General features: G+C 41.9%; 2 protein-coding genes across 2 annotated transcripts; one reads left to right on the forward strand and one right to left on the reverse strand.

The window, feature by feature from the left end:
• Window positions 1–229: 229 nt before the first annotated feature.
• Window positions 230–11,291, reverse strand: RBMX2 (RNA binding motif protein X-linked 2). The gene is made up of 6 exons (XM_081043236.1): window positions 10,972–11,291; window positions 10,656–10,771; window positions 9,115–9,166; window positions 4,060–4,189; window positions 2,174–2,351; window positions 230–1,587 (listed from the first exon to the last, which is right to left on the reverse strand). The coding sequence occupies exons 1-6, from the start codon at window positions 10,974–10,976 to the stop codon at window positions 1,079–1,081; spliced, it is 990 nt and encodes a 329-aa protein (XP_080899362.1). The 5' UTR covers window positions 10,977–11,291; the 3' UTR covers window positions 230–1,078.
• Window positions 11,292–22,816: 11,525 nt separating this feature from the next.
• On the forward strand, window positions 22,817–23,824 carry GPR119 (G protein-coupled receptor 119; the record flags this gene model as incomplete). Its single annotated transcript, XM_081042827.1, has 1 exon — window positions 22,817–23,824. One exon carries the CDS (start codon window positions 22,817–22,819, stop codon window positions 23,822–23,824), a length of 1,008 nt encoding a protein of 335 aa, XP_080898953.1.
• Window positions 23,825–24,055: the final 231 nt, after the last annotated feature.

The following is a 24,055-nucleotide window of genomic DNA, read 5'->3' on the forward strand; positions in this document are numbered from 1 at the left end:
CGAAAAGCAGACTAAACACAGAAGTAGCCCGGCATGTCTGGAAAATGGAACGGCAGCTGGCTAGCCAACCCAAATGTCCATCCACTGAGGAACACAGAAACAAAATGTGGTGTATCCATACAATGATGTATCATTCGGCCATAAAAAGTACTGATCAGTACTTCATTCCCTTTTATGGATGGACCTCGAAAACCTACTAAGTGAAAGACACCAGACACACAAGGCCACATATTGTATGATTCTACTTATATGAAATGTCCAAAATAGGTAAATCCATAGAAATGGAAAGCAAATTGGTAGTTGCCAAGGACAAGGAAGAGGGAATGGGGAGTGACTGCTGAATGGGTACAGGGTTTCATTTGGGGGTGACGAAAATATTTTGGAACTCGATAGGGGTGGTGATTTTACAACACTGTGAATGTACCAAATGCCACTGGATTGTTCCCTTTAAAATGGTTAATTTTATGTTATGTGAATTTCACCTCAATAAATAAAAATATAAATAAAATAAATAAATAAATCTGTAAGGAAAAAATACGGAGACATATAATAACTAAAACAAAAAAAAAAGCAAAAAAGCGAAAGATGTTTAAATTTTCAAAAACAGGAAGGGGTGGGGAGGGAGCAGGCTGATATTATCAATAATTATCACATTCACATCAAGCTGTCCAAACCTAGTTAAGCCACACTTCTCTACTCTATGGGTATAGCTGCCAACTGGAAAGGTCACTGCAAGGGTTCTAAACATCTAGCATGAAGACTAGAATTCTAGAATTACCTGGCATTTCCCCTTTCCTGGACATTACATCATAAATTGGGGTCATAAATTCAAGGGCCATATATATGAACCCAATTTTAGGAAACATACTTTGATAAACACCAAGCATATTCCCAGGGGCAATGGATTTTGCTCAAAACTCCAGGGCATTTAGCTGTTAAAACTACAGCTCTCTCAATGACTCTAACACCAAGGGATTCAAAAATTCAGCCTCAAAGATTTTACATACAGAAATAGTAAAAGCATAACTGAATTTAACTGCATTTCCAATTCTACCAAGCAGCTACCGAGGCAGTGGCTTCAGTGATGATGCCTGTGATCACTGGGATTCGAGGGCTCCCGGTCCCAGGAGTGCCGGGCCCTTTTATGCCTATGGGATTTATCTCGGCTCCTACTTCTACTTCTATGGCTATGGCTATGCCCCTCAGAACGCCCCTCATGTCGGCTGGAATGTTTGTCTGAGCTTCGACCTCTGTACCTATCCCTGTTCTTTTCTTCTCTTTCTTCCCTCCTGCTTGAGGACTTGTGCTCATGCTTGGGCTTTTCCTTCTTCGGCTCCCTCTCTCGGTCCTCTGCGCCCCTGAGGCAGGTCGTCCTGCTCTCAGGAGAGCTGGGGTAGTGCTTGCACGTCTCCCTGGACTCTGACTTCTGACCCCTGTCTGAGTTCTTGCTGCTGTGCTTTTTAGAGCCAGGGTCGTCCTTTTCCTTTATCGTCTTGCTTCTAGGAGATGAGGAGGCTGGCTGCTCTGTTGGTACCTCCCGGTCATTCTTCTCTTTGTCTTTCTTTCTTTTCTTTTTTTCCTTTTTGTCTGGAGGGGAAAAGTGGTGCAATCAATAAGAAAAGGGAGATGGGGGATATGCAAAAGGAAAGCATCCTTGGCACTAGTGCCAAGCAGTCATAGTCTATATACTTCCAGAAAAGTATCTCTGAGAAGCCAAGCTGGATCTGTCACCCTTGACGTGTCAAGTTGCTGTATAAGGCAATTTTCACCCTTAATTACCTCTTTAAAGATCCTACCTCCAAAAAGAAAAAAAATATATTTATATATACATACATACGTACACATATATATACATACATACATACATATATATATACATATATACATATGTATATATATGTATATATGTATATATATGTGTGTGTATATATATATATATATATATCTTACCTCCAAATACAGTCACTTTCTGCAGACTTCAACATATGAATGTTAGGTGACACAATTCAACCCATAACATTAGCCTTCCACTGATACCTCTCCTTTCCCAACTAAAGTTTCCCACACCTCCCCCTGCTCCACACTGAAGAACTGATTATCAACTCTCAGTGAACGCCAGGAATTGCAAACACCAACACTATACAGAATCTTCTTTTGGTTCTTAACGTTTTACCTTTTTTGTGTTTTTTGGTGGGTTTGTCATCTTCAGAACCCTCAGATGAATTTGGTGAGGGGGTTTGAGCCCCACAGCCCTTATCCTGGACCTCTCTGGTCACATCATCCATTTCTTCTGAGTCTTTTGGAGCCCGATAGTTAGACACATGATCCACTCGGATAGTTCTTCCTTTGATCTAAGACAGATAAACAATATTTCAGCAAAGACAGCCCTCCTATAAAACTATTTGAATCCAGCTGGGGAGTGCCATCGTTTGAACTACACCCATTACCTTCCTTCTAATTCTGTTTCTGGGAAAATCTCTAAAACAGACCTGTCTAACTGGTGTGTCATAGCACATATACTTAGATATTAATTTGCTCAGCCCTCAGGGCAGCCAGGTGGGGCCTGGGGCAACTAGAGTCCCAGGGCAGTTGTACTAGGCAGCCTCCTCAGCTTAGCCCAGTGTGCCATACAAATATTTTCATGTTCTACCTGTGCCATGAAGTGAAAAGGGCTGGGAAGTTCTGCCCACAAGCAGCAGGGAAAACTGTGATAATTTAGATGCACAGTGAATTACCCTCAATACGTAACATTAATTTACAGTGAAACATACTGTGTCAAAGCCTGGCAGCTAGAAGGAATTCCTGAAATTGAGCTCAATGTTGTCTCCTTGACACAGCAATTAGGATGAGGCCAAGGCAGACCAATAGGTACAAGGGGGGAAGGAAACTAGAAAGACCACTGTCTTGTTTTGCTTTGTTCTTTTCCTAGCTATATTCAATCACCTGGTTACTCCATCCGGTCCTGAAAAGACCACTGTCTTTTTTCTTAAGCCCTCACACCTCACTTTACCCCCATCCTACCGAAACAACTGGCTCACACTGATACTTTCACTGCAAATCACAACTCTCTAGGCGAGCAACAAAACATTTACCCCTCACTTAAAACAAAAACATTCAGGCAGATGCCAACTTATTATATAGGCAAAGCCATCTGAAATATGAAAAGTCTGGCTTTTATAGTTCTAGTACAAGAGTAGATTTTTATTCTTACCTTTAAACCTAAGCAGCTTCTGTTGTCTATCCTATCTCCCATTTCCAAGTATCTTTGAAAATCTTCCTTTTATGGTGACTCCCTTTGACTGCTGGCTGTCTTAAAAACCAAACCTACAACCTTGTTCCACTCTGTCCTACAGTCTCCAACTGTTCCATACTGGTTCAATCAGTGACAAACTAAACAAGTCAAGAGTCACCCCTCAACCTGTGACAATGCTTTTCCTAAATGAGTGCAAGGACTATGTGGTACACTGATAAACCTGACTTGCCCCCTCCCCTTTCCTCAGCCCAACGTCTCACTTACAAGAGTGGGGATGAGAGGGAACAGAGTAGGGAAAACTTCAGTATGAGTTACTTTTGTAGAACTGGTCATCAGATTTTAACTAGAGTTTCCAGGACCCAGTATTGCTAAGTCAGTAGAGACATATGACAGACATAGACAGCTATATCCTTGGTCATGAAGCTATGACAGAGCCCCAAATCCCCTGACATAGGACAGCATGCTAGTTTTGTTCTCCAATACACCAGAAATGAGAGTGGAGTGTGAGGAAAAAAAAGTGAGATATAGAGGTCTGTTCGGGGGTGGTGAAGTGGGCATGGCACCGATGCTCCTGGAGAGAGAGTTGTTAAGAGATGGAAAAAAAGAATAAGATGGGAGGGTCATGAGCCAATGGAATTATTGCCTGAGATCATTTGCTGGTCAGTATGTCCCCACACCTCTCCAATACTCACACCACACCCAAATGACCAGTGCTGTCCTTGAGCCTGTAGAGATCGGGTGGGGAATGAAACCAAACCCCTACATGATAAAAGTCCAGCCAAATACTGCTTAGTAAACACACTTACCTTGATCCCATTAAAATTGTCAACGGCCAGAATTGTGCTCCTCTGGTCTTCATAGCAGAGAAAACAGAATCCTTTGGATTTTCCAGTTTTCTTGTCCCGTACCAGATTAATGTTAACAATCTCCCCATATCTATTTATTTTATAAAAGAATAAAGACAGTACTGATTTAAAATGCAAAAACTTTCAGATTGGATAACAAACCAGAATTCAAATAATACAGTCTGCACAGGAGACACATCTAGAACAAGATGACATAGAAAGGTTAAAAATAGAAAGTTAGACAAGGATATAGGAGGAACATTCAATTTAAAAATGAGTGGTAATATTAAGATCAAAGATGAATTCAAGGTCCCACAAAAAAGGTCCTAATACATAACAAAGGTGTAAGTCATTAAACTTTATGCATAAATTAGCAAATCAAAACAATTAAAATCTATTAGAAATACAAGAGAAGCTAACAGTGAAAATTATGAGAAATTTTAACCCACCACTTTAAATTTATAACACAAAGTTGACAAAAATAAGGTCATAAGAATTACTATAATTGATATATAATTATGTAATATAAATACAAATAAACATAATTAATGCTATAACAACTATACTGTTAATAAATATTAATGTCAGACTAGTAGATACAGAGATATAGCTGAATTATAAAAAGATGATCATTTCTTCTCAAGAATCCATGAAACATACTTTAAAATCAACTACAGAATAGGTCTCAAAGTAAACTTCGATAACTTCCAAAAGTAGAACAGACCTGGTTCTCCAATCACAGTGTTGTAAAGCTGGAAATATATTTTAAACAAAAAACACCCTACTAACTAGAACTGGAAACCTGCTCTCATGAATAACAACTGAATGAAAGAGAAAATGAAATAAAGTCAATGACAGACTATTGAGAAAATTACAGAAATGAGAATATATACCAAAACTTATGGGATATGGCTAAAACTATACTCGGGAAAATCTGTAAACTTAAAGAATTTTACTGTTAAAAAAGAAAGAATTAATATAAAAGAAAGCAAATATAAGAAAAGCAGATGAGTATTAATAAAGATAAAAACGGAAGTTAAATATAAAATAGAAAAAAATTCGACATCACTCCTTATCCAAAGATAAATTCCACATAAGTTAGTGTCATACATTTAAAAATAAAATCATAAAAATTAAACTGCAATTGATAAATACATTATAACATAATCACATACATACACCTTGGCCCAAAATCTAGAATCTTACTTAACAGAAAATACTAGAGACAATTCAACTAAGATCAGGAACAATTTAACACTATTTAGTACTGTAGGTACACCCCCTAAAAAGTAGGTATTGGCCAATGCAATTAGGAGAAAACAAATACAAGAAATGAAAAAAGAAGTAAAACTATGTCTGTTTGAAGACCATAATAGTAGTATATATAGAAAACCCAAGAGAATCAATGATAAACAATGATAGAAAGAAACAGTATAACAATTCAGTAAGATGACAGGACTTAAAGTTAACCAAAATACATCACCCTCTTACATACAAACAATAATCAGTTAGAAGATATATTAAAAAAGAAATCCCATTTATAATAGCAGAAAGATAAAACTTGGAAATAAACTTAACAAGTAATGTATAAAACCTAAATAAATGAAACTTTTTAAAACTCCTGAAAGACACAAACATAGATTTGAACAAATATAAAGACATCCCTTGGTTGTTGGATAGGATGATTCAACATCATAAAGCTATCAAAATCGTCCCCCCAAGTTAATATTTAAATTTAATGTAATCTCAATTAAAAATACAAGTTGTGTGGGTTCCCCCCCCCCCAGAGCTGGGTAAGTTGATTTTAAAGTTCTTGTGGAAAAATTGACAGGATCACTAGGAAAACTTTTAAGAAGAAGAACAATGGGGAGAAGTAATTCTCCCAGATATTAAACACACTGAAAAGCTTCTATGGTTATTTAGCGTGGTACTGGCACATGAAGAGACAGATAGAACAATTAAACAGAATAGAAAGCCAAGAAAGAGACTTAAGCATATATGGAAAAATCAATATATGATGAGGGTGACATCCCAATTTTCTGGGGAAAATATGAACTTTTTAAATAAGTGTTGTTGGGATAACTAGAGATAGCCATTTGGAAAAAAAACATGAAATTGGATGCATATCTCACACTATACATGAGAATAACTCTAAATGGATCAGAGATGTCAATATAAAATTGAAACCATATAAGTACTAGAAGAGAACACAGATGGGTGGGTGAGAAAAAATACTTTCTAATTTTGACTCAAAATCTAGAGGCAATGAAAAAAAGACTGATAAATTTGACCACATAAAGTACTAGAGGGAGAGACTATGTATAAAGCAACAGCATGAGGGAGTTTTGGGGGTGATGGAATTGTTCTTCATCCTATTTGTGGGGGTGATTACACAAATCTATACATGTACTAAAACTCATAGGACCGTACACCCCCTAAAAAGTCCATTTTACCATAAGATAATTTGAACATATGAATACATGCATAAAAATTTTAAAAATAACTTTGTATAGCATAAAAATCACAATCAGCAAAGTCAAAAGACAAATGACAAACTAGGAGAAAGTAGTATTTGCAATTTACATCACAGATTAAGGATCAGAAAGCTATTTTTTTCCTTTTGCTCTAAAGGACATCACCAGGACAACTGGTGAAGTTGAATAAACCCTACAGATTAGATAATAATATTGTATCAGTGTTGATTTCCTGAATTTGATCACTATACTGAGATTACACAAGAGAATGTCCTTGTTTTGGGGTGAAATACACATTGAAGAATTAAGGGATAAACAGGCATCATGTTTGCAACTAACTCTGACTCTCAAATGGTTCAGAAAAAAATAATATGTATACATGGAGAGAAATAATAAAGCAAAAGTGGTAAAATGTTAACATCCGGGGACTCTGAGTGAAATAAAGGTATTTTTTATACTCTTTTATAACTTTTCAGTTTTAGGCCTGAAATTATTTAAAAGTAAGTTACAGAAAAAAAGAATATAGGAGATGGCTTGAAGGGATCCTGCAGACCAAAATGGAACAATTTGAACATCAAGAAATAATGATGATGGCAACGTAGTATAACACATCAACTTTTAAAACAATAAGTCTATGTAATACAATACACAACTAAGTGTTATAACAAAGAGTTAATATCCTTAATACATGAAGGCCTCTTGTAAAACTAATCAGAAAATGAGGAACACACCAATAAAAAAAAACAGGCAAAGGACATGAAGAGACAAGTGACAAAGAAAAAGAAATAATAATGGCCTGTAAATCTATGACAAGATGTTCTACCTCACTGATGAGGAAATAAAGGCAAAGCAAAATAATAACGAGAAGCCATATGCCAAATATTTTTAAAACTAACCATTGCATTAGGATTCAGAAAAAAATGGGCATTCTAGTGACAGTAGAATTTGATACAACCTTTTCAGACAGCAATTTGGCAATGTTTATGATTTAAAAAAAATCTTAAAAATGCTAACATATTGATACAGTAATGTCACCAAGGAAACCATCAGGAATGCATACAAAGATGTAGATACCACAATGTACATCACAGTATAATTTATAACAGCACAATTTGGAAATGCCCAACATTTTTTAAAAAGATGGTTTAAGTACACCAAACTGCTAACAGTTTTTCCATGAAGTACATTCTACTGTCTTCTTTATACCTTTTCACCAAATGTTATCTAATGACTATACATTACCTTGATAATCAGAAAACAAAATATTTTTGAAAGACAGTTATCAGTGGCCAAGGCAATCTTCATGGAGAGCAATGTGCATATCCACAGTAGAGAATTAGAATTAACACACACTAGCTGATCATCACTCAATGCAAATACGACAAAAACAGCTCCTAGATGTCAGGCTGGAGTGAGCAGAGGTTCCATGAAGGGGTAGAAATTATAGGCTGCACCTGCTGTGAACTTCCCAACTACCAAAAGTTGGAGGAAGCAGCCGCTATCCCTGCGAGGGCCCTCTACCAGTGTGGTCTGCCCAGGCCCTCCACCACGGCCCTCTGACGTGTATTACTCAATTTCTTTCCCATGGCCTTCTGCCCTATATGCTGCCCAACCATTCAGCCAGGGCCCTCTGCCTATGGGATGACCCCAATCATCATCTGCCATGGCAATGCCTCTGCCAGGGTGTGCTGGCTGTGTTTGCTTGCTAAACCCTGTTTGCCATGGACCTCTGCCTGTACCTGCTCTCCAACTTCTCAGCAACAGTCCTCTGCCTGAGGGCTACACAACCCAGGGGCTACTGCCTTCTGCTCCTGTGCACTGCCAATGTCCTCTGGCCCTATAGATTGTCTAACCACTTTGTGTAGCTCTGGGATTGGGCACTTCCAAATTGTGTAGCTCTCCCACCAGCTGCCACTACCAGTGTGAGCTGCCAAGACCCTCCCCCATCCAGTGTTGCTGGTATAATCTCATAGAATGAAGAATATAAGGTTCTCCTATTCATCCTTATTCCTCATCAGCCTGTGATTCTCACTCTCTGGGTAAAACGACTGGCTCTGTTCACCAACCTTATACTCATTCAGAAGCAAAGAAAGCAAACTTTTGCTTTTTTCACCAATTCCTTTGTGCTTTGCCCTAATTCTACAAGGCCACACAGATGTGGGCTCAGAAAGGCCCTGTGTTCGAGTTATCCCCAGCTTGTAGGAGTCTGAGAAGAGGGGCCAACATACGAGCAGTACCTTCCTAGGAGTTCCAGTCTATTCCAATGTAGGCAAACACTTAACAAGCCCCATTGAGAAAACAGTAAAAGTAGACGAGTATCCCCAAGACAGCTCCTAAATCATCCAACTTCTAGGATGTTTCACCCTGGGAGAGTTCCAGAACCATATCCTGGGAATGACCTAGACTACAGCAGGAGCTCCAGTCCTCCCCATGCAGGTAGGCCAGTCAGCATAGAAATAAATCGTTTTGTGATGCCACAAAATGCACTATAGAAGCAAACTGCTCTCATGACGCAGAAGGCAGACAATGAAATCGGACTTACTGAGAGAACACACAGATGATGTCCCCTTCAGTCAGTTCATAAGGAAGCCCTCCTAGAAGAGAAAAGCACATTTCAGTTCAACAAACATTTACCAAGTGTCTATTATATATCATGCGCTAAGTTAGGCACTGGGGGTGCAAAGAAGAGTATGCCACAGGGCCTGCCCTCAGAGAATTCACAGTCTGATGCAATGGCAGAAGCACATATACAGCAGTAATACAGAAAAAGGAGTGACCAACTTTGAGTGGAAAGGTCAGGATCACCACTAACCAAACTAATCAATCCCTCTCATATCTAAACTCTTATGGACAAAGCAGATTGTTTCCAGCACAAAACTCTGCTTCCACAAACATATCTTGAACTCATCTGCTCTTTACCCACAGATTCACAGCTAAGATCGAAAATTAGTTGAAATATGCAAATATTAACCCCACTCACACAGACTAAGGATTATAAAGACAACTGCTAAGTATTTCATTGGAAATAAATTCCCCTACAAATGTTTCCTTCATCACCTGTAAAATGGGGATATTATTACTAACCTCACAGACTGCTATAAGAATTAAATAAAGCAATGACTATAAAGTGCTTAGCACCAAGTCTGGTACAATAACCTGTTTGAACAAACTATCAAATTACTAGATGTAACACAAAGTGAATATAGAGATGGTAATATGGCAATGGACAGAAAGCAGGAGCTAATCAGATGAGGAAAATGAATTCTGAAGGAAAGGGATTGGGATGGGGAGGAGTTAGCTTTAGTATGGGATAGTGGCTAAGACCATAAGTTCTAGAATCCCATAGTTCTGACTGTTCTACTTGCTAGCTGTGTGACCTTAAGAAGTCCATTAACTTCTCAGTGCCTCAGTTTCCCCAGCTATATAACGGGGGAAAGAGAAGAATAATGGTCTGAGACAAAGAAAGACAAATTCGTATGATTTCATTTATATTTGAAATCTAAAAAATAAATGGACAAACGAAACAGAAACAAACTCCTATACATAGAACATTTTGAGGGCTGCCAGATGGGAGGGGGAATGGGTTAAAAAGTGGAAGGGATTAATATGTACAAATTGCCAGTTATAAAAACAGTCACAAGGATGTAAAATACAGCAGAGAATAAAGACAATATTGTAATAACTATGTATGGTGTCAGAGGGTACTAGACTTATTGGGGTGATCATTTTGTAAGTAATATAAATGTCTAATCACAATGTTGTACACCTGAAACTAGTATAATATTGTATGTCAACTGTAATCGAAAATTTTTAAAAGTTATAAAATAGTAATAGTCTGAGAAACAAAGTGGCAAGATTCTTAGTAATGTCAATGGCAGTAACTATCAGAGCACTGATTTGGCAGGGAGAGCAACTTGACATGGGGGAGAAAAGAGATATGGAAAACTGATTTATGGGCAGACAGCAGAAAGAAATAAAGCGGGTGATGAATGTCGGGAGGATTAAAGGGCGGAAACGCTCAAATGATAGGAAGCAGGTCAGGAAAGAATTAGGAGCACTGCGGAAGAAAGATGTGAATCTCACCAAGGAAGATCCAGGCGCTGTCTTTGTACTCGGAGTGCCAGGACACGTTATCCGCCACACCAAGCTGGACCTCACGCTCATTCAGCTCATTGATCAGCTTCACTTTAGTTAAAGGGCTGCACAGGGGGTGGAAAAACGGACAAGTAAATGCGGCCTGGCCCGGGGTAAGGGAGAGCAAAACTAGGGGACTGGTTTTCTAGTCTCTGAGCCACTCCCGCCCCTGGGCCGGAGAGAACACCCCAGCCCCAGTGGGACAACCGTGAGGGCCCGGCCCCAACCGTCCCCATCCTTGGAGAGAAGCTGAAGCCTTACTTACTTCATCTCCACAGGTTCGCGCTCAGCACTGACGCAACGGACTTCCGGGCGAGGCTGCACTGCGCATGTACGGCGCAGGCGTTGTGCGCCCACTGGACTAGGCGGAGCTCAAGCCGCGCCGGAAGAGCTCGGCCGCACAGGCACAAGGCGCCTGCGCACCAGCTCCGGCAAAAGTGGTTTTATTCTTGAGTGGGTTCGCTTTTCCGGAGGCTCTTTCATTGGTACCTTGCTTCCTCCCTTTGTGAAATGGGGCAAGGGTGAGAGCCTGGTCAACTGCAAGACCCCCAGCTCCTGGACGACGCCTGGTATTGATTGGGTTAGCTATAAATGTTTACTGAATAAAGACTGAAAACGATGCCTGATATGGCAACTTTAGCCCTAGCCTTAGCTCCCGTGCAAACACCCACTTGGCCTTCACTCCCACACTCCCAGCCACTCGCGTTCTCCCCCGCTCCTCCCTCCCCCCCTCCCCCGCTCCTCCCTCCCTCCCCCCCTCCCCCGCTCCTCCCTCCCTCCCCCCTCCCCCTCCCCCGCCCCTCCCCCCTCCCCCGCCCCTCCCCCCTCCCCCGCCCCTCCCTCCCCCCCTCCCTCCCTCCCTCCCTCCCTCCCTCCCTCTCTCTCTCTCTCTCTCCCTCGCGCTCTCTCTCTCTCTCTCTCTCTCTCTCTCTCTCTCTCTCGCTCTCTCGCTCTCTCTCTCACACACACACACACACACAAAGCATCCCTGTTCAGGAGTTAACGGCAGAAAAGTGAAGAATACTTGTGAGAAGGTAGATCTTTTTTGTCCCTCAAATTCCAATGCATAGGCAACTGACCAGCTGGTCACCATAGGCTTAATGGCATACCCAGATTTGTGTGAAAGCTGCTACACTCACCCAGTTCCATCATCTCTCTCCTACTTAGGCAGGAAGCAGAAATTAATATTGTTAAATTGATACCTAACAATTGAGCAGATAATGCTAGGTTATGTGCTAAGCAATTTGCATGTATTGGCCCTCCATCCTCACAAAAACCCCATAAAATCTATAGTTACCATCCCCATTTTACAGAGGGAGAAACAGGTTTGAAGGAGTTAATCAGCTTGAAAGGTACTCTTCCTCTACCCATCAGATCTGGTTGATTTAATGAGCCTTACTGAGCATCTATTACTCTGGTACAGCAAGTCTGCAGACAGGAGTGTAAGGTTGGGCTCTTTGCCCTCAAGGAGCTAATAATATCCTTGAGGAGACAAGATATAGTCGCTTGATAGATGTTACCCCAGAAATAATCAGGAATGCATAGAAGAGATGCTGGCATATAATATGTGATTTAAGCCATATTAAAGATTTGAATCCATCTTGCATGTGTCCACATCAATATCTGGTCTCAGACCATGCATGGCCTAAAAATGAAGGGCCAGAGTAGTTCTCTGTGCAGACCTAGCTTTAGGCCCTTCATAAAAGCACTCTGATGATGATGGTGATGATGACAACTGTATCCTCAATGGCTCACCATGTACACAAGTCCTGCCAAGAAGCAGAACAGAGGCTGTCCACCCAAGGACAGTTTCTCTTCATTCATTCTCTGCCCCTCCTCCACTCTAACCCAGCTATTCATTAACTTTGTAGAATTATCTTGGCAATGAAAACTAAACAGTGACAGGTTGCATATGTGTTTTATCTGCTCCCAGGAATCTTAGGTTGCTTAGTTGTAGGGTTGAAGTAGCCACTGTGAAGTGGTAAACTAACATGCAGCATTATCTGGTTGGATTCTTCAGGCCACTGTGAAATGACAAAATTGAGGCTACACCTGGGCCTTGCCCATTAGAGTTCAAAAGGAAGCTGAAGAAAAAAGGAGAGTAAGACCAATCAAAAGGAAGGAATATTTAGGTTGAGAACATGAGAAGACTGCTACTATACAGTGATTTCAGCAGAGATTTTCTGAAGGTAGGAGAGCTGAAAACTCCCAATTTGGGACATCTCAATGGATGTACTTGCAATTGGTAGGAATTGGTAGGTAAGATGATGCCTATAGATTTTCATAAATCTGAGTGGAAAGGGGATAAGGGTCCAGAGGACTCTCTGAACTTAATGACTGAAAGGAGGACCAGTGTTTGCCATCCAAGGTGGCTATTAGTGATCACCAATATGCAGAGCTCAGGTTCTGCAGGCAATACTAAGGAAGCCAAAGGCAATCCCCACATTCAAGGAAAGGCTGAACATGTCTAGCCAAATCCATCTCTCCATTTCCCACCAGCACACCACATCCCAAAACAGCTTTCCCTCCTGACTTCCCTATTTCAGGCAATGTTATCACCATTTTCCTGGTTACCCAGGTTCAAAAAAAGGGATGTCATATTTCAGTCTTTCCTAGTCCTCACCCAAAAATATCTATCCAATCCCCAAGTCCTAATAATTACACTACTGTGGTGTCTATACAATGCATCTTGTCCAGTCACAGTTTGGTTCTGAGACATTATCACATGCCTCCTAGCTCTTTCCACTACTCCCCACCTTCAGCCAGGCTACACTTCTATTCACTCCTTTGAGGGCCCCTTTCATTATTTAACCTAGACACCTGTGCTGAGAGAACCCCATACCGCTGGGCCACTGTCCTGTCTGAATGAAACCTGCCCAAGCTCCAAACTCTCATAAAGGCATCTCTCATGCAGCAAAACTTTTCTAACGTCACCAGCCCTCAGTGATGGTTCCCACTTCTGAATTCTGCAGCATGTCACAACTCCTTTATTTTCTCCACCAAGAAAGACTGTGATATCCTAGATGGTAAAGGCTCTGCATTTTTAAGCCCTCAGAACCTCAGATTTCAAACATTTTCCTGCACACATAGCAATCAACCAATACACTTATTGGTTAATGAAATTGAAAATACACACACCTATGGTTACCTTTAGGGAAACAGATGAGTATACGGAGAGAGAGGCTTTTATTTTCCCTTTTTTTCCTTTCTATACTGTTAGAATTTTCTTACCTTTATCCAGATATCACTTACATTTTTATTGCCATATTATCTTGGTAGAGAAATCATGACCTTTATTTTCTCATTTTTTTTCTTTTATGCATTCATTTAACAAATATCTATTGAGCAACTACTACATGCTAGACACTGTTCTAGGTGCTGGGGTTGTAACAGTAAACAAGGCAAGCAGAGTTTCTGTCCTCATGGAGTTTACATTCTTGTTGGGGAAGAAGGAAAATAAACATGTAAATATATATCCAATGTTGATAAGTGCTATGAAGGAGAAATAAAGCAGGGTAAGAGGACACAGAGTGGCAGAGTGTTGCTATCTTACAAAGGGTTATTGGGCAAAGAAGGCCTCCCTGATGAAGTAACATGGAGGCGGAGACCTGCAAGAAGATGGAAAGCAAGCTATGGGGGTATCTGGGAGAAGGCTGTGCCAGTAAGTACAAAGGCCCTGTGAAACAGAGGTGTGTTTGAGAAACAACAAGGAGGCCAGAGTGGCTGGAGAGGAGCAGGCCAGGGGGATAAGGACAGGAGATTTTTGTTTATTTAACAAAATCTGATTTAGTACCCACCATGTATCAGACACTGTTCTAGGTACTTTACACACATTAATTTACTTCTCACAACAATTACGTAGACATTATCTCCATTTTGCAGATGAGTAAACTGAGGTACACAGAGGTTAATTCACTTGTCCTAAGTCACACAGCTAGTAAATGGCAGAGCCAGGATTTGAATCCAGGTAGTATGGCTCCAAAGTCTGCATCCTTAGGCACCATGCACAGGGTAAGTGGGGGTGATGGGAGCAAATCAGACAGGGCCGTGTTGTGTAGTAACTTTGGATTTTACTCAATGTGAGGTGAGAAGCCACCAAAGGATTTTAGTCTGAGTTACATTTTAGCAGGATCGCCTTGGCGGCAGATTGGGAGGGGCAGGGGGAGAGTGGGCTGGGGGTGACTAGGGTAGAAGCAGGAAGACTAGTTAGGAAGCTATGCAATAATTCAGGCAAGAGATGATGGTGGTTTGTCTCAGGGTGATAGCAAAGGAGGTGGTGTCCCATGCTAGTATGTTTTTAAGCTAAAAATATATTTAAAACATAATTAAGAACACACCTGACACCATCATAAAGGCATATCTTGAGTTTGTGAGTGCTCAGGTACTGGGCTAGATGCTGGAGATACAGCAGTAAACACGACCATAATACTTAATCCCTGCCCTGGACCAGCTCACAGTGTTGCCAGATAGTTACATATATGAATAAATATGACACAAAGGGATGTCATAATGAAGGTATGAGTGAAATACTATTGTAACCAGATGAGGAATTGTTTAATTCTGACTACTGTGGGTCAGAGAGACTGGGGGTAGGAAGCAGATTGTCAGAGAAAGCTACAGCGAGGCAGGTGACAGTTTAATTGGGTCTTGAAGGCAGTCACCATGTAGATGAAAGACAGCGGATGGGTGCCATGCAGAGAGAACATTTCGAGCAGAGGAACCAGCAGAAGAACCTCCAGAGACAAGAGCATTAAAATGTGAAAAGTGTATGGTATGACCAGGGGATATGAGGGGGTAGGGCATCCCATGAAGATGGAAGAGTTCAGGCCATTTTGTGAAGGGCTTTATAGATGAAACCAAGAAATTCAGATTCCAGCCTGTAGGCAATGAGAAGTGATTGTATGGCTCAATCATTCAGTCATTTGGCCAACCAACATTTATCCATAAAGACACATGCGCAGCTTTATTTACGGTTTCCAAGACATGGAAACAACCAAATGTTTGTTAAACTTGGCAAGAGTGGAAGTGAAATCAGGGACATGTGGGTCAAAGTTTATGGGGATAATTCCATGAAGAAAATAGTGTACAAATGGATTAAACGTTTTTCTTAGGGGAGAGAACACGTCACTGATGAAGAGAGGTCAGGGTGGCCAGTAATGAGCAAAACTGACGAAAACATTGCAAAAATTCATTGAATTGTGCATCCAAATTGTCAGCGGACTGTGAGAAGCATAGCAGACCAAGAAAACATTGATAGAAAAACAGGAAAATCTTTACTGAAAATCTTGGCATGAGACAGGTGTGTGCAAAAATGGTCCTGAAGGAGCTTTTATATCAGGACAATGCATTAGTTCACATTGCACTGTCTGTGAGGGAATTTTTAGCCAGTAAACAAATAAGTGTATTGGAACACCCCCCCTACTCACGTAATCTGGCCCCCACTGACTTCTTTCTTTCCCCAAAGATAAAGGAAATAACACTAGTACAGATGGAAGAAAATAAAGTAATAAAAGAGGCAATAGCAAGAATGGAAAAGCAGGACCAGTAAGATAAATGGAGAGGTATACGTGAGTACAGATTTATATATTTCCTTGGGCTTGGAGTAAAAATGATCCTCATTTTCCACAATCACTAGGCTTTAGCAACAAGAATAAAAAAAGGAGTGGGGGCTTCTACTTAATCTCAGCTCAAGCACCTTAAAAATAAACAACCAACCAAAAAAAAAAAAAACACCAAAGCACAAAAATGTCAACTTGAAGCTCAGAAATAACATGATGTGCAAAGGCACAGAAGCACATAACTGGCAAGAAAAGGGAACAACATGTATTCTCTATGGTTGATATGAGACAGGACAAACTCTTGCTGGCTGTCCCACACAAGGTGCTGTTTCCAACAGCTACGGCTTACAAGCTGTGTGTCCTTGGGCAAATAAGTCACCCACTCTGTGCACCCTGGTTTCCTCATCTGTGAAACTGAGGTTTTAAAAGCACCTACTTTACAGAAATGTAAGGATGAAATGAGAATCCATATTATATATTTAGCACAGTACTCAGCACTTAAGGGCCCCATAAATATATAATTGGTGCAAGAAGGCTCGGATGCTCCCAGAAGGCTAAGGCTATTTCTCAAAGTGTCTCCCACTTCAAAAAGAGACTAAAGCCTCAAATACTGATTTTCCTACACTGTCTTGCCCTACTCCACTTGCCCTACTCCATTTCTCCCACTCCACACACACAGGTAAAAACAATATGAGCAAATCCATATATATAATGTATATTTACATATATAAATTTACACATATAAATTTACAGTGTATTTAAAATATATACATATATAAATATATATACATAAATATATATACACATACAAATATATATTAATACATACAAATATATATCCAAATACATATATAAATATAAATATACACTGCATTTTTGAGTGGTCTGAAAAAAGCCTTTGCAAAATGGTGTCTGAGTTGGAATAAGGAGGGGGAGTTTTGAGGTTGCTTTCTTTTGAAATTCTCACTGTGAAAATATATAAAAAGTCAGAAGTAGTCAGAGTAAATTGTGAAAGTGTCTCTTCAGCCCCCCACCAATCTTACCCCCTCCTCAAAGTTATTCACTTTCTGTTAACCATTTCCTTTCTATGCATTTATATACACATATAGATGGGGTTTGGGGTTTTATTTTCATAAGTGAGCCCAGACAGTACATATTGATGTGTGACTTTATCAATCAACAATACGGCTTGAGGTCTCTGTTTCAGGACATATAAACTTTATCCCATTTTTTACATGGCTGCATAATATTTTATGGTAATGGATGTACCAGTCTAGTCATTCAGGAGGAGATAGTAAATATCACTGCCGCCTTTGTCCTTGAGCAAGATGCAGCTACATCACAGGCAAGTGGCTGGTCCAGGCACCACAAGAAATCAGGCACAACTTGTCTGGGACATCTTTCTAAAGCTCCTCTGCCACGGGCCTAGTTCCAAAATTGAGCTGTGGTGAAGCCTAGTACCTCCACTCCTATTCCAGCTGAAACTTCTGGTCCCAGGTCCCATGCCCTCAGGGGGGATGAAGTACCCTTTTGCATCCTTGTTGACAGCCCAGTATGTCCAGCCTTTAATGTGTTCATTAGGGGATAGTTTAACCAGAGAATAACCCCTCTCGTCCTTTCCTTTCCTTCTTGCCTTGTGGATACTTCACTACAGAGACTCTGAGAGCCCTCAGCCCACTGCAGTGGGGCAGGAATGTAAGGATTGGCAACCATCCTCCCAGAAAGGAACCATGTTCTCTGTGGCCTTGACCTCCTGGCATAGGTACACCCTTAGGACGCACAGCTGAGACCATGTGGTGGTGTGGGAAAGGGGGTAGAAAAGACCAAAGTTGGACACAGAGGTGGAGGTAGCTAAGAAAGAAGGGAGGGAGCTGAGGAGGGAAAACGACTATGGGTGCCCATCAAAAACAGATTATGTAGGGACTGAAAGAAAAATCGGGAATAAATTTTACACCACTGCAGGAATTCCCTCTGAGGCCCTCCTGACAGTTGGGCATTCGGCCTCTGCTTGCATATGAGGTCTGACAATTAAGTTCGTGAACTCATCCTAGAAAAAGTGCTACATACTTCATTGCTGAATATCACTTACCTTCGAAGTACTCCCCTTGGGAAGCTATGCACTGATGCCAGTGCCTAGTCCACACTTCAAAGCAATTTTGGAATTCTTTTTCTGGAATGGTCATCAGAGCTGTCATCATATTACCCTTAATGTCCTGAATGTCATGAAAATGTCTTCCTTTCAATATTTCCTTTATCTTTGGGGAAAGAAAGAAGTCACTGGGGGCCAGATTATATGAGTAGGGGGGGGTGTTCCAATACAGTTATTTGTTTACTGGCTAAAAATTCCCTCACAGACAGTGCAATGTGAGCTGGTGCATTGTCCTGATGTGAAAGCTCCTTCAGGACCATTTTTGCACACACCTGTCTCATGCCAAGATTTTCAGTAAAGATTTTCCTAACTGTTTCTCTATCAATGTTTACTTGGTCTGCTATGCTTCTCACAGTCCACTGACAATTTGGACACACGGTTCAATGAATTTTTGCAATGTTTTCGTCAGTTCTGCTCGTTACTGGCCACCCTGACCTCTCTTCATCAGTGACGTGTTCTCTCCCCTCAGAAAAACATTTAATCCATTTGTACACTGCTATTTTCTTCATGGCATTATCCCCGTAAACTCTGACCCACATGTCCCTGATTTCACTTCCACTCTTGCCAAGTTTAACAAGAAATTTAATGTTTGTTGCTCTAATTCAAGGAGCTCAGACATTCTGGCAATGGCACACAAAAACATGCAACAATAATGAACGCCACTCAGCAAGACACCTCCACATGTTGACACGAACACAGCTGTGAGACACTGATATACCAAGCTTATGAGACCATACTGAGCTGTTTGTACAGTGCTGCCAATGTAAGTGCACAGTGGCAAGTTCACAAACTTAATTGTCAGATCTTGTACTTCCAATGACAGGGAGCTCACTGTTTTCCAAGGGTGCCTAGATTAGTTTAAATCAGCTTGTGAGTTCATGAGAGGACAAGACAGAAAGAGGAAAGTGAAAAAGGGAAAGAAAGAAAGAAAGAAAGAAAGAAAGAAAGAAAGAAAGAAAGAAAGAAAGAAAGAAAGAAAGAAAGAAAGAAAGAAAGAAAGAAAGAAAGAAAGAGGGAGGGAGGGAGGGAGGGAGGGAGGGAGGGAGGGAGGGAGGGAGGGAGGGAGGGAGGGAGGGAGGAACAGGGAGGGAGGGAGGGAGGGAGGGAGAGAGAGAGGGAGAGAGAGAGAGAGAGAGAGAGAGAGAGAGAGAAAGAGAGAGAGAGAGAGAGAGAGAGAGAGAGAGAGAGAGAGAGAAAGAAAGAAAGAAAGAAAGAAAGAAAGAAAGAAAGAAAGAAAGAAAGAAAGAAAGAAAGAAAGAAAGAAAGAAAGAAAGAAAGAAAGAGAGAGAGAAAGAGTCTAGGGAATGTGTAAAGGAAGAACAGAGTAAGAAGAGCAGCTGTCGGAGGATGGAGGGAGAAGAGACCTGGGCAGGAGAGAATACTGATGTGGTGGGCAGCATAGTCCTCCCCCAAAGATGTGCGTGTCCTAATCCCCAGAACCTGTGATTATTCTACTTTACACGGCAAAAAGGACATTGCAGATGTGATTAGGTCAAGGATGTTGCAATGGAGAAGATATCATGGATTATCTAGGTAGACTTGATGTAATCACATGGGTCCTTAAAGAGAGAGGCAGGAGGGTCAGAGTCAGAGAAAGAGATATGATTATGGAAGGAGAGGTCAGAGTGATGTGCCATGGGCCAAAGAATGTGGGTAGTCCCTAAAAGCTGATAAAGGCAAGGAAGTTGTCCTCCCCTAGATCCTCTCGAAGGAATGCAGCCCTGCGAACACCGTGATTTGAGCCCTGTAAGACCTGGTTCAGACTTCTGACCTCGAGAACTGTAAGATAATAAATTTGTGTTATTTAAGCTACTAAGTTTGTAGTAGTTCGTTACAGCAGGGGAAAAAATAAAAACACAAACAAAAACCTAATACAACCAGGCACCTGAGAGAGAGAGAAAAAAAAGGAGAACTTCAATGTACATACATACAGATCACCTGGAAAGCTTGTTCAAATGCAAGCTCTTCTTCAGTAGGTCTTGGGCAGGGCCTGACATTCTGGATTTCTACCAAGCTCTCATACTAATGCTCCTGATCCGATACACAGACTAGAAGACACACAATAAAAATACCTGTGTAACATTTTACAGTTCATGAAGCCCTTTCACATCCATCATACCTCATTTTATCATCCCCCCAACCCTGTGATGTAGGTATTATAGTCCCCATGTTACACATGAGGAAGCCAAAACTAAGTCAGAGAGGTGAAGTCATTTGTCCAAGCAAAATCACATAGTATCAGGCCAGCACACAGGTGTACTGAATTCAGAGTCTCTTTTCCCATTGGACAGTGGTTCTCACCCCTTGCTGAATATTTGAATCATCTGAGGAACTTTTAAAACTCCAGATGCATAGATCACAGCCCATACTAATGACAGCAGAATCTCTTGGTGTGTGACCCAAATGTAAGTATTTTTGGACTCCCCAAGTGATGCCAAGCTAAGGTGAAGAATCATATCACTAGAGCAGTGGTTTCCAAAGTGTGGTCCCCAAAGCAGCAGCAGCAGCATCACCAGGCAACTTGTTGGAAATGCGGATTCTCTAACCCACTGCAGACCTAATGAATTCAAAATTACTGGGGTGAGGTCCAAGAATCTGGGTGTTAACAAACCCTCTAGGGCAGGGGTGTCAAAACTTTTTTCAACGTTTTTTCCCAAGGGCCATATGCGGTAAAATACACAAACAGCCGGGCCACTCACTCGAGGTGAAGTACGTATTTTCTCACCTGGTTTATTTAAGTAAACTAAATACATTTTTGGAATTTGCTGTGGGCCAATTAACAATGGATTGCGGGCCGCAGTTTTGACACCCCTTCTCTAGGAGATTCTAATGTACTCTCACGTTAGCATGGACTTGAAAAGGGCCATCTTGACTTCATGCGTGGAGTCTAGGACTGGGGAAACAAAAGCATACCTTAGATCCAAGTATCAAATTAGGCCAGGTTCTAAGCAACTGAAATCAGCCTCCTAATAGACGTGCCTAAGAATAAGAACTGTTCTCAGACTGGCAATTGGAATACCAAGTCCCCACACCATAGCCTTTCTGATCATTTGTAGGAGAGGCATCTGCCAAAGGCCCTCTCAGACTGTCAAAACATCCTGGAATATATTTGCCTCCAACTCTGCACCTTGCTCCACTCCCTTACTTAAAACACTAACCTTTCCCATTTGTGCTCTCAGCTGAAATGAGTAAATAAGCTTCTAACGCTCTTCTCCCCACCCTTCTCTTCTTGGTATCCAAGATGAGAGTAGCAAGCAAAAGGTTAGTTCTAATGTACCTGAGCAAAGGGATATACAACCTACAATAGGAGTGACTTACACAGCCAACCTCCCTGAGCTCATCTCACCTGCCTCAGCAGCACTGCCACCCTTTGGCCTAACCCTATCCCTGGGAAATGTTAAATTCTACAACAAACATTACAGCAGACACTTTCAAGGATGCAGCACACCTTCTTTTCTGTCAGGTCTACAGGTTCAAGAAAGGCAAGGCTGGCAGGCACTACTCATGACCAGAAACATGGACCAACGTGATGCAAGAAAGGGTCTCAATGAGTGTACCCTACAAGCACAGCTTTAGACAGGGATGGGCTCTATTCTAAACAAAATGAAGGCTATTAACAATTACTGGCTTTGTTTTTCCTGCCCTTCTGAATCCTCAACTAATTGAGTTCCAAGGGATAAGAAATAGGGGAACAGCACACCCTATTTAAGAAAATTATTATCTGAGGTATTAGGAAGCAAAAGATAAGAAACAGCTTAAATGTGTGGTAACTCCTGAAACTATGCCGGGCCCTGAAATAGTTTGCCTTCCCTCACTTCCCACTTCAACTGATTATGATCATCTTGCTTAAAAGTAGTCATAATAGCAACTGACAATTAGTTATTAAGCAAATGCTCGATTAAATTGAGATTAGTTAAGCTAGTGCTTGGGCTGAGGAAGAAGTGGAAATTTAATATCAAGCTATGGAGGAAGAAAAAGTGTGATTAGAGTCAATTATATCTTCTGCCAGACAGACCTGCTGAATGCTCCAGTTCCTCCAAGTCCGTGAAGCATCAGTGAAAGGAGAGCGCCTGGCGAGACAGTGTGCACCAGGTACTTGGGAGTTGTCTAGTAACTTGGCTGTTGGAGGGGGAGGGACTAGCTCAGGGCTCAGGGGGAGGTCTGCACTGGGATTGCTGCTTTCAGAGAGCTCAGAGGCAAGAGACTGAGGACTGAAAAAGACGGTGAGTGATTCTTAATAACCAGCAGGATCCCAAAGATGTCAAGCTACCAGCCTGGAATGCCAGTGATGGCCAGAACTGTGCTGCAGCTCTGAATCCACAGCTCCTTCTCCCCCAGCCATTGAGAATTTGAGCTGGAGAGCCAGTATGGCCTGGTAAGTGGAAGTCCTGCCACTTCAAGACATGGAGTCATCTTTCCCATTTGGAGTGATACTTGCTATCCTGGCCTCCCTCATTATTGCTGCTAATGCAGTCGTGGCTATGGCTGTGCTGTTCTTAATCCACAAGAATGATGGTGTCAGTCTCTGTTTCACCTTGAATCTGGCTGTGGCTGACACCTTGCTTGGCGTGGCCATTTCCGGCCTAGTCACAGACCAGCTCTCCAGCCCGGCTCGGCCCACACAGAAGACGCTGTGTACTCTTCGGATGGCATTTGTGACTTCCTCCGCAGCTGCCTCTGTCCTCACAGTCATGCTGATTGCCTTTGACAGGTACCTTGCCATCAAGCAGCCCCTCCGCTACTTCCAGATCATGAATGGGCTTGTGGCTGGGGCCTGCATTGCCGGACTATGGCTGGTGTCTTATCTCATTGGCTTCCTCCCACTTGGAGTCCCCATATTCCAGCAGACCACCTACCAGGGGCCCTGCAGCTTCTTCGCTGTGTTTCATCCGCGCTTCGTGCTGACGCTCTCCTGCGTTGGCTTCTTCCCAGCTCTGCTCCTCTTTGTTTTCTTCTACTGTGACATGCTCAAGATTGCTTCCATGCACAGCCAGCAGATCCGAAAGATGGAACACACAGGAGCCATGGCTGGAGCTTACCGGCCCCCACGGACTCCCAGTGACTTTAAGGCTGTCTGCACTGTGGCTATTCTCATTGGCAGCTTCACTCTGTCCTGGACCCCATTCCTTATCACTGGCATTGTGCAGGTGGCCTGTCAGGAGTGCCACCTCTACCTAGTGCTAGAACGGTACCTATGGCTTCTCGGTGTGGGCAACTCCCTGCTCAACCCACTCATCTATGCCTATTGGCAGAAGGAGGTGCGGCAGCAGCTCTACCAGATGGCCTTGGAAGTGAAGAAAGGGCTCTCCTCATTCCTCCTCCTCCTCTTTGCCAGGGATGGTGGCCAAGAGGGGTCAGTGGGAAGTTCCTGTCACATCGCCACTATCTCCCACCCACAGCTTGATGACTGAGATGGTAAGGGCAAAGAAATTTTAAAGTGTCTTCTCCCTCCCCTCTCTGGGTCCCAACTAGGAGATCAAAAGGAACTAGGGGAATGCGAGCACTTGATTCAGGCAGTTGACCACCTCCCATACTCCCTCACCCAAGATTGAGAGGTAACAGGCAGGGTGCTGACTTTCTTCTGTAATCAGTTTCCCCATTTGCCAATCTCCATTCCTCCTTGTCCTTCTCTTGCAATGAGT

This window comes from Rhinolophus hipposideros, assembly GCF_964194185.1.
Source record: "Rhinolophus hipposideros genome assembly, chromosome: X".
In the NCBI taxonomy this organism is placed as follows: domain Eukaryota; kingdom Metazoa; phylum Chordata; class Mammalia; order Chiroptera; family Rhinolophidae; genus Rhinolophus; species Rhinolophus hipposideros.